This window comes from Ornithodoros turicata, chromosome 7 (assembly GCF_037126465.1).
Source record: "Ornithodoros turicata isolate Travis chromosome 7, ASM3712646v1, whole genome shotgun sequence".
Taxonomy (NCBI): Eukaryota; Metazoa; Arthropoda; class Arachnida; order Ixodida; family Argasidae; genus Ornithodoros; species Ornithodoros turicata.
The window spans coordinates 10,225,023-10,236,216 of record NC_088207.1 but is presented as its reverse complement, the minus strand read 5'-3'; the positions used below and the strand labels follow the sequence as shown (position 1 = coordinate 10,236,216).

Genomic DNA, 11,194 nt, shown 5'->3' with positions numbered 1-11,194 from the left:
ATGGATCCCCAAAGTGGCACAAGCGAAATACTTCGCCCCAGCCTCGCATTTCCTGAGCCAGATCCTGACAGGACATGGCAATCTCCCGAGCTATCTCAGGAGATTCAACATTGACCAAAGCCGAGAATGTAAACGTGGGGAAGAAGAAGCTAATGTGAGGAAAATTTATCGACAATTACATTGAGGTGAAATTTTTCGAAAATTATGGTTAACTGAGGAAAAATATCAGGAACGTTTGCGATCTGAATACCTAACTGTTACACGGCGATCTTGAGGAGCACTTGCGAATCAACATTGCTGCATCGTCCTAATGGCTGCTATCTCTCGCCTCCGGCTTCTGACGCAAATACGCTTCTTTAAAGACGGCACCATGGTAAGTGGCATCCTGGAAATCTCGACGACTCTAAAACTGCCACTCGGAGAACAGAAGATAAAGGCTTAAGCCGTAAAGCACCGTTTGATGCCCCGCCCCTTGGAAGGCTGGAAGGCCACGACAAAACGCGCGCAAAAGTCAAAACAATGACTAAGTCTGCGCCAGATCATCATGCCGAAGGCGTGTATCTCGTTTGCATTGCGAAAGTGTAAGGTTACTGGTATCTTGTGCAGACTGATACAGGCTAGAATTTCACACAATTAGCGCTGAAGTGCAAGCCTTATCAGTGAATATATTAAGGACAGCAAATCATAATGTTTTACTCTGACTATTAAATTCAACAACACCAGTTAAAAATAGAACGGTTCTGCCTGCGAGCAAGGCAGAGCGTTGTCGATCGACAGAGGACAAAGTCGTACGGAAAGCGGAAGAAGTGTAGTATTATAGCCTCCGTCCATTTCGAGGTTGGCGGGTTTGCCAGTAGCGTAACCACAGGGGAGTTGGGGGGGGGGGTCTATCCCCGCCTACCCGCCACAGGCGCACCCACGCAAATTGTGCAAATCCGTGGAGAAAAAAATTATATATATGCGTGAGAGGGGGGCAGCAAAGGTTCTTAGAGCTACAGTGGTCTATTTAAGCAGCATACTGAAATCCTTTTGGCACTATGAGATTTTCGGGCTCGTTCAAAACTTCAAATATCTTGAGGCGCCCTCACCGATCATTACACCCCATATGTTAAGGCATTACTAAACGTTCCAATATTCTGTACTTTCATCTCTCATCCCACACAAGTGTGTTTGTGTATCGAGCATCCCCTACTTTGGAAGATGGGCTACACCATTGGTGTTTACAGGAGGGAATGCGCAGTTGCTTCGAAGGCAGAGAACGGCGAGCACTTTCACCATTCCTTCACCACCACCAGCTTCGAAGGCAGAGGTTCCGTCGCCAGCAATGCTGTCCGTAGTTTTTTTTTTTTTTTTTTTGTCTGTCGTTACAGTTACCACGCGAGACGTATTCATGGAAAAGCCTGGCATCATAGCCTGAACCCGACTGCAACTTATCCCGAAATTTCCTTTCCATGATTATCAATCTTACAAATGATAATTTGGCTAGATACAAGTAATACCAGTAGATAAGACATTACTTCATTTCAGATTCAGTTATACCACACTAACCCGCGTTTACGCAGTACTGCATTGGGTGGGCGTGACTGTGAAGTTCTTTCGTCAAAAAGCCAAGAACATAATAGTATTGCCACGAATCATCATCGCGAAACTTCCAGGGCAGGCACGAAACGGTACATCTCATCCCGGCGCATGCTGAAGAAGAAGCAAGAAGCTTCCAGATACATCGCCTGCTGTCTGGCAAACGCACGTGCTCTTTCTAGACTTTTCGGCGCGACGCTTAAATGCTTGTGCGCTCCAAGCTGGAGCATTCATTCTTTGGACTCAGTTGTGTTCAGAGAGCTATCACTCTTGTGTTTTGCTACCAAGTAGTCTAATAAACCGTTCGCTGTTTATTCGACGACTCGCCGACCAATTTCGCTTCGTGACAGTATCATTTGTACACTTCGTCGACTGGCTGTCTGCGACGTAAAATCTCAAAACCAGGCACTACTACACTAAACCAAGCAACTCAACATGACACCCTACTTTCTGCTCCACGCAGTGGATCCGTCTCACTCTCTGTCGCCTCCTCATCGCCTTCCGCGACACTATGCATATCTTCTTCGCCGTATGCGGCTGAATGTGACATTTACGCCAGTTATGAGGCAGCCCCTTTGCCGTGCGCCATCGGACCTTTGTGCATCATGCAATGTGCGCGCTGACCTGCAGCACCTACTTATAGACTGCCCTGACTACCAGCGAGAGCGCGAGATCCACGGAATGCATGCAATCGGCCACCGCCCCTTTACCATAGGTGCTGGGCCCATGGTCCAGTAGCGTTCATATACGCCAAGGTCTCCGTCACTTTTGGGATTTCCTGTCACCAACTGGCCTCTCCACCCTGCTTTTATCACCTCAACCATCATCTCCATCATCATCGTTCACTATCTACAAATGGAACTGGGGCAGCGCCCAGCCTGCTGGCCGGCATTAGCCCCATCTCATCATCGTCCCTTTATGTGTGTGTGTGTGTGTGTGTCCAAGCAACTCAAGAAAATGGTATAGCCTGCCTCGGCTAGTTTCACGTTGTTTACTATTACACTGTCAGTTACATTTGTATTCAAGTCTAAAACGACCGCTTTTCCCATTACTACTTCACTCCAACGAAAAGTCACATCGAAGACAGTACTGTCCAGCGCTGATCTCGTGAACTGCGCGCTTAGTTCAGCTTCACACTGCAACCGACATATTTCGATGCGTATCCGCAAACACGAAGTGACAGAAATGCCGTCAAAGGCAGCACAATTGTTTTGTCACACAGCAAACAGTGTTTCGAATGACAACATTTACTATCCAAAGCTTCGGGATTGGATCTTACAACGTTCTGAGACACTGGTACAGACTGCGTCAGCTTGTATATAAAACATGTATCTCCTCCTCAACAGTTTACGTACGTGCGTGCGTGGAGTTCCACTTAACTTAGTTCAACATGCTGAACTTCGTCGATGCTCCTCGTTAGATGCAGCAAGTGGATTCATTAAATCTATTTGTAGCAGCAATTTCCAGTGCAGAAAGTTTTGAGGTGAGGCGAGGTGAGGAAAAAGTGTTGTGGAAGATATTGAGGTGGAGGTGAGGAATATTTTTCAGAAAAAAATTGAGGTGAGGGAAATGGTTTAAAAAGGAGGTTGAGGTGAGTCGAGGAAACGTTTCAAAAAATGAGGTGAGGGGAGGAAAAACATCCGGGACGAAAAGTGTGGTGAGGGCATTTGCCCACCTCTGCTTCTTGTCCTGATTTTCCCTCACACTCAAGGCAATGTTAACAGCAAGCTAACACCACATAGCTTGCCTACTACAGTTCTGTTCCTCGTGATTTGTTCACGTTTTGAGGCGTCACGTAATACTGCACGCAAATTTAGAGTGCTGCCATATCACGCGGATGGGTGACTGCGTCCACCGCGCGCGCGTTACTTCGGCTCTCAGTGCACAAGGTTACATGTTGTTATGTATGCAGATTTCCAAACACAGAAGGAAGAAGAACAAAATAAGTAGTTTGCCAAATTCGTGATGCAAACACCGGCAACCCGCTTGTCGAACGGTGACACGAAAATGAAGTTCGTTTGCAACCGTTTGGCACCCTCGTAAGTTCTGGTACTGGAAAGCGACAGTTGAAGTCTCAGGGAAGCTGCAGGTCTGAGGAGGTGCTGCTTCTCAACTGCAGAAGTTCTAACGAAGGAAGGCGACGAAGAAGATAAGCTTTTTGTGACCTATCAGACCACTACTTGTGGCCATGCATCAAACATTCGGCACCAGTGGCTCTCACAAACTGAAAAGGCTACCCTTGCAGGGACGTACCTGTTTTTAGTGTGCACATCATGTGGGGGGCTCTAACGACAATATGTGCTACTATTCAATTATGCAATATGGCATTTACATTCAGTGCTCGAAATTATGATATTCAGTACATGGCTACTACTTGCAAAGGGTGCCTATGTCACATTATCTAACAATAGCTGTAGTGCACTATAAGTATAACAAATACAGTCGTTCCCTATTGATACTCACGAATCAAATTATAGGTGAGTTTTGGAGCAAGCTTTTTCAATGTATGGTATACTTCGTACGACAGTAATTTTTATGACAATTGGGCAGTGGGGCAAGGTACAAACCGAATACATGTATATACATGTATAGTCCTATGAAGTTCTGTCTTATTAATATAAACAGCAGTCGTATGAGTGTAGCTTCGGCCATCCTTAGTCAAACATTTAGCAACATGCAATACATCAACCTTGAACTCACAGGAAATATTAAGAATGTTATTTTGTAGTGACTGATATTGCCACTGCTCAGAATCAAAATGAGTGAGCGGTGTCCAAGGCAGCTTTTATCTTTCCATTTTCTTCCTCTCCAAAGTTCATTAGTATATGGACAACTCACTTTTTGGATGGTTTGTTTGATGGACATTCATACTAATGAGGCACAGCAGCATTCTACTGGACAGTGAAAAAATATGGCCAGGTCACATCATGTAGCAGTTAGGAAGGTAGCATCCCAAGCCATGCCATTGGGAGTTGACGCAGGTTCAAATCCCTGCTGTGCTGTCTGACGTTTTCCCTGGGTTTTCCAGCGGACTTTTCAGACGGATGTCAGCACAGTTCCCCCTGAAGTCTACGTAGGATGCACACTGATCCCCCTGAGCCCCTCCATCCTTTCTCCATCTGTATTCATATGTATGTCGCTCCTAGCCCCTGTTCCTTCGTGGCGCTAACACAGAATTAAAAAGAAAAAGAAAACAAAGCCAGCTTCGAAGCCGAAAAGTGTACAATCGTCGGCAACAAAAAGGAAGTAAGAATGCTCACCACCAATGTTTGCTTTTACTCTCGTCAGAACCACACTGGACGCGAGAACAGGGAATATTTAACCTTATCATTGTGTCAAAACATATGCCATGGTCCAGTTTTTCACATACTGCTTCACATTGAAAATGCACATGCCTTGCCAGCTTTCTATCAAAGAGCAGATTTACCTACATATTTGATGTCGCAATGCATTGTTTTAGGCAAGTTCAGTGAAGGTGTCCCATCTCAAGCCATCCTTGGTGAAGTTCGAGACATAGCGGGGACCAATATGTCACGGATCCACCTCATCAGAAACAAGGTACTCCATAACATCAGCACTTGGTTTAACATCAAGAACGAGGAGCGTCTTGACAATTCTGACCTTGTCAGTGTCGAAATGTGGGTACAACACATGACAGCACAACCTCACAACCCTGTGATTTTTTTTTTTTTTTTGTAAGCAGCAGGATCAAGAAGATGCTGCAGCTACGCTAAAGTCGCATGACATTGTACTTACTGTTATCACTTCCCCTCAAAAAGACCTGTCAAAATTTCTGGGCAGGAGAAAATTGTGCATTAACTGCTAAACAAGTGTAGGCAATGCGACCTGATTCCAAAGAACGACGTAGCTCACAGGCTGCAACAGTTTAATGCGTGCGGTTCTGAAAGGAGAAAGCTCCCGATGAATTCAAGACAAAAACGAAAACCCAAAATAATACCACATCACAGGTGGCAGTACATTGCAACATAAATACCGACACTCCCCCTTAATGCACTGGCACCATGTTCATATGTCTCTTGATGACAAGGCATACACTATGTTCGGCAGTCTTTCCGCCAGAGAGAGCCTTCGTAAGAAAGGGCGCGGTGTTCTTTGACGACTCGATGTATCAAAGATGCAATTTTCCCTCATCAACCTTCTCCCTGAGGAAGAAATACCTTAGCTCCACGTGCTTGCTTCTTTCTGGCGTGACTTGATTGGCGGCGAGAGAAATTGCCCCCTGGATGTCAACCAGCATGACCTGCGGCTCCTTCGCAAACACTTTCGCCCCGATGTCATCTGTGAAATGGTGAAGCCACGATATCTCTTTCTGCGGCAGGACACATTGCGAGGTATTCGGTTTCTACTGTCGCCAACGCAGTTGTCCGCTTCTTTTTACAGCTCGAGGAGATAGCTGCGCCTGCAAAAGTGATGACGTACCCGCTGAATGATTTTTATCTGTTCTGTATGCTGCCCAGTCCGGGTCGCAGAAAGATTCGATGCATTTTCCGGTTCTATGGTACGTGGGTGCATGACCCTTTGTCTGCTTTACGTAGCGAAGAATATGTTTGATGCCGTTCCAGTGTTCTTCGCTTGGACTCTCGTTCAACTGGCTCATGTACGAAATGTCAAAGGCCAAATCCGGTATCGTTCCTCCGGTAAGGTACAAGAATGCTCCAATACTGCCTGCCGGTACTTGTATGCGAGCTCTTGTCTTAAACCATTCTTCCTGTCCGTCTTTTGATACCTACTTCCGGGGTCCAGTGGAGACGACGTCCCCTTTTCATCCACCATTCCAAACGTCTTAGGATCTCTTCGACGTAACCATTTGATCGAGCGACAAATTTCCATTATTGTCTCACTTCAAGTGTATGGATACAATATGATTGACATCGCCCAAAATCTTTCGTATCAAATTTCTGGCTTAATCGTTCCTTGAATTTCAAAATTTCATCATCAGTCCTTGAGATGATGAGCAAGTCATCAACTTACACTCCTACGACGAGACATTTGTCTTGACTGACATAGACGCATGGGTCTGCCTTGCATCTCCTCATACCCTGCATACCTTCTGATTTCAGGAATTCGTCCAGAGTGAAATTCCATTCCCGTGCTGATTGTCGCTATAGGGTCTTCCTCAGAAGGCTTCATCCTGGCTTCCCTCCGTGGCTGCTTCATGTAGACTGTCTCTTTCAGAGTTCCATTGAGATATGTCCGCTGTTATGTCCACCTGGTGAATCTTCCAGTCTCTTTCCACTGCTATGGTTAGTTGTGTTCGGATCGATTTTACCTTCACTACAGGAGAGAACGTCTCTTTGAAATCTATTGCTTCCACCTGGGAATAGCCACAAGCGACCAGACGAGCTTTATATCTTTCCAATTCACCATTTCCATTATATTTCTTATGAAATACCCATTTGCATCTGACCACTAGTCTATCTTTTGGTCGCGGATCCAGCTCCCACGTCTTGAAGCTCTTTAGGTTGTCCAGTTCGGTCCATATGGCTGCCTTCCATTCTCCTCTATCTGGCGCCGAGAGTGCCTCGTCTAGCGTCTTTGGATCTCTGCTGTCTCCATGCTTAACCATGCAGGACCCGTGACGAGCCTCTCCCTCAAGTGTGGGTTGTTTTTTGTTTGCCAACCGCTCTGAACGTCTCAACTGCATTGATTTCCGCACTGGTGGGCTGCTCCGTGCTTTCCCTTTCATTTGTCTTCGTCACTGTGATGTCTTTCGTGGATATCCTGCAGGTCACTTACGTTGCCGTCAGCGTCAAGCGTAACAGTGACTTCGTCATTATTGCTTATATGGACACTGGTGCTGGCAGCTTCTAAAAACCTGTACGAGGAGACGTCTTCGTCAAAGGCGACGTCCCGACTAACAAAGAAATATGTTGGCAGATCCACAGCTTGTACCCCTTGATACCTTCTGGGTGGCCGAAAAAGATGCGCTCTTCTGCTCTTGGATCCAATTTTCCTCCTCTCTTTCGTCGACTCCGGACACTCCAGCTCTGCACCGAAACACTTTTAATAGTCTAGGGCTATTTCTCCCCCTGTCCACAGAGCTTCTGTGGTGATTCGCCGCGTCCGCCCACAACTCCTTCGTGATGCCAGATTCTATGAGAAGACACCTTGTCACACCAAGCAAAGTCTGGTTCATTCGCTCAGCAACTCCATTTTGTTCGGGTGTACCAGGGACAGTTAGCTGACATCTTATGCGTCGCTTGAGAAGGTACTCCGTGAACTCCTTGCTGGTGTATTCACCTCCGCTATCACGGCGCAATGCTTTCATGGTCCTGCTGTGTTGGTTTTCCGCCATGCGCCTGAACTCATCGAACTTTTGGAGCACTTCTGATTTGGTCTTCATCGAATACGTCACAGTGTACCTAGAATAATCGTCGATGAAGGTCACGAAATACTTGGAGACTCTTTTAGACGTAGGCATGATACTGCCAACAACATCGCAGTGCACCAGCTCCAGAGGCGCAGAAGCTCGAGTTGCTTCACCTTTTGTGAAAGCTCGTCGTCTCAATTTTCCCAGACAAAAAGTCGTGCATCTCTCTACTTCACAGTGGCCTTCGCTTGTACCACACAGGAGACGGACAGCTTCATGATGAAGATGACCAAGGTGTCGATGCGACAAACATCGGGTCTTTCGCCTTCACCATTTTGGATGCAATCTGAACCTCTTCAACACGGTATAGCCGTCCTTCACGACTTGCGGTGAGTATGACTTCGCCAGTGCTCTGAGCAACTGTAGCTGTTCCTTTGCTGAAGGCCACTTACATCCTCCGCTACTCAATCCTTCCAACGGAAAGAAGATTGCAGTTCAACTGGGGAACGTAGAGAACGTCCTCGAGCATAAGTTTTCTACCTCTGCCACAGCATACACCGATGGCGCATTTCGAAATGGCAAGTCCGTCTCGGCATTCGTCATCCCATCCGAAGGCGTAGTGGAAGGACATCGCCTTTCGCATCAAACCTCATCCACAGCTGCGGAATTCTATGCCATACTTTTCTTTCTCCTGCACATCGTTCCCTTTACCCCGCGGGAATGGGTTGTATTCACTGACTCCACATCTGCGCTGTAAGCAATTGAAAATTGTGGCTTCGGATGCTCATCCGCACCGTTGATTATGGATGTGTTAATGGCTTACAACCTTGTCTATGAAGCAAGGCACAGGCTGGTTCTTCAATGGGTTCCAGCCCAGTGCGCTGTCGAAGGGAATAAACAGGCCGACAGCGCCGCAGAAGCAGCTCTCTCGTCTCGGAGACGGACGCGTATTGCGCTGCTGAGAGGAGAACGTCGGTGCGTACTTCGACGCCTCGTGACTCCTTTGCAGACTAAGAATATTTACGCCCATTTAGGTGTTGAAGGGGTGTATTTTGCAATTTACACCGTAGAGCCAAAAGCAGAACACCTAACCAGGTGCAAAGATGGTGTACTGTACAGTTTACACCCGACAGTCAAAATAGCAACACCTATCTTGGTGTAAAAATGGTGTACCGACTGAGACAAAAGTTTGGGAAACGCACGAGCGGCGTCAACCCTCTGCGGAGTGACATCCTGCGAAACAGGGACGTCGACTTGATTAGAGGGGGGCCAGTGGCTGTTACCACTTCGGATAGGCTGCATATGCAACCTGCAATGATGCATATCAACCGAACTGTGTTTAGCATATGCGTAACTGCACTTGCTGTTTTCCTTTCTATCAAGTGGATTTCTTTATCATATCCCGGCTGACTGCTGCGTTTAACTTTAACTAATGCAAAGTGATTTTTGGTGGGGAAAATGACCCATGGTCCTGTACAAGCTGTGTCTAGTCAGACACTCTCGATGTCTAGTCAGAAAGTCTCTGTTTAAACTTTGTGTCCATGCCTGAAGAGTCACGAATAAATTAATATATTCAAAATGCATGCCAGCATTTTACTTGCATCAGAAGCATGGTTGTAGGTCCTCTGGTGGATGCACGCATAATGGTAGCCTGCTATGCAACACAGCTTTCTCTGATGGCTCTTGATTGTACCCATCCTTGCAGTTGAACCACAGATCACCATCGGCCAATGCATCTAAAGGGTGTAATTTCTTACACCCCACTGCTTTTACACCAGGACTGGTGTAAGTTATCAAACATCAACTTTATGCCACTAGTGGTGTAAGAAATATTTCAATTTACACCCTTCGAAAGGGTGTAGATTCTTACACCCTACCGACTTTACACCGAATTTGGTGTGAGTTATCAAACTCCAACATTACACTCAAAAAGGTGTGATATGTTTTCGTGTGCGGCTACCCGCCAATGAACCGCTGCCATGCTGAGCAGAGTTGATCCAGCGCTCGATTTCCGCATGCCTCGACATACCTCTCGTCAAGATGTCGCATTAGTTCATCGAATGCGCCTCGATGTGGCTGTTCCAGCGCAGTGGCGTTACCGCTTGAGGCGAGTTGACTCTCCCCACTGCAGTCACTGTAGTGCTGTAGAAGATCTAGAGCACATTCTTCTACATTCCCCACACTACCGACCTTCCCGAACCGTACTCTCCGGATCCCTTAACGAACTAGACTCTGGCCCCCTCTCTCTCACAAAATTGCTTGGTCCCTGGCCACATCCAGCACACCAACGCTCTGCCCTCAAGGCTCTCTTCACCTCTCTGGACGCCACATGACTTCGATCCATATTGTGAAGGGACTGATTATTTCATTCCCCGCATGACCATCAGCAATGTGGTAGAGTATCGCCCCTGGCGATGAAACTCCCCATTCATCATCTTGTAATAAATTTGTTGTTGTTGTTGGTACGCTGCGCAGTCGAGAACCTAAATACTACCAGTATAATAAGGCGCAACCGATATTGGATAAGCTATCAAATCCTTTTGGCGTTTCTGACATGAATGACACTTGATATCACTGAGACGTTTGCATGTGTGTGAGCGGTTTTCAGTGCGGTTTGCAAAAGAAAGGGACCCATTTTTAAAAAGTGGAGATTGGACGAATCCAGAATTTTCCGAATCTGAATTGGAATCCAAGGAAGGTTCTGCGAATCCACGAATCTTACTAATCTCAAATCCTTCGAACCCGTCCTTGAAACATAGTTTAAAAAGCAAAAAAAAAAAAAAGAGAGAGAGAGAGACAGAAAAAACTGCTACTGAAAAGCGTTTTGAAGCAGAATATGGTTCCTTTGTTTAATGAAAAGCGAAATAAATAAAAGTTCAGATTCAGGAGAAAATATACCCGTATAGTTCTTCTCTATTTTAAAACGTAATTTATCTAACGTACTTATCTAAACGTAATTTATTTATCATGTTTTGCATCGACTGCAAGAAATACATAAATTCTCGAGTCTGAGTTATTTCCATAAAACTAAGCAGCAATCAAAAGCAAGACCATGTTACTTTTAAACCTGTAACAGTTCCTGCCTGAACTCTTTTAGTCCAGAGCAATGTATAAACAAACACACAAAGAAACACCTGTCGGCTAATTCGGCGGATTCCGGAGGCGCCAATTTGAAAAATAAACAACCAAACGTGGTTGCTGGATTCGAAATATTCGATTCGCCGTTTTAGGCACCGGGATTCGGATTGTCAAATCCCTGCCTAGGATCCGAGGACTCAAGGGTCC

General features: G+C 46.1%; 1 protein-coding gene across 1 annotated transcript; it reads right to left on the bottom strand.

Moving 5' to 3' along the window:
- Positions 1 to 6,715: 6,715 nt before the first annotated feature.
- Positions 6,716 to 7,165, bottom strand: LOC135400437 (uncharacterized). Its single transcript, XM_064632270.1, has one exon. It carries the CDS (start codon positions 7,163 to 7,165, stop codon positions 6,716 to 6,718), a length of 450 nt encoding a protein of 149 aa, XP_064488340.1.
- Positions 7,166 to 11,194: the final 4,029 nt, after the last annotated feature.

What these genes read in the sequence shown, in the direction of transcription:
- LOC135400437 (XM_064632270.1), bottom strand. Translation starts at nt 7,165, where the DNA reads ATGGTTAAGCATGGAGACAGCAGAGATCCAAAGACGCTAGACGAGGCA.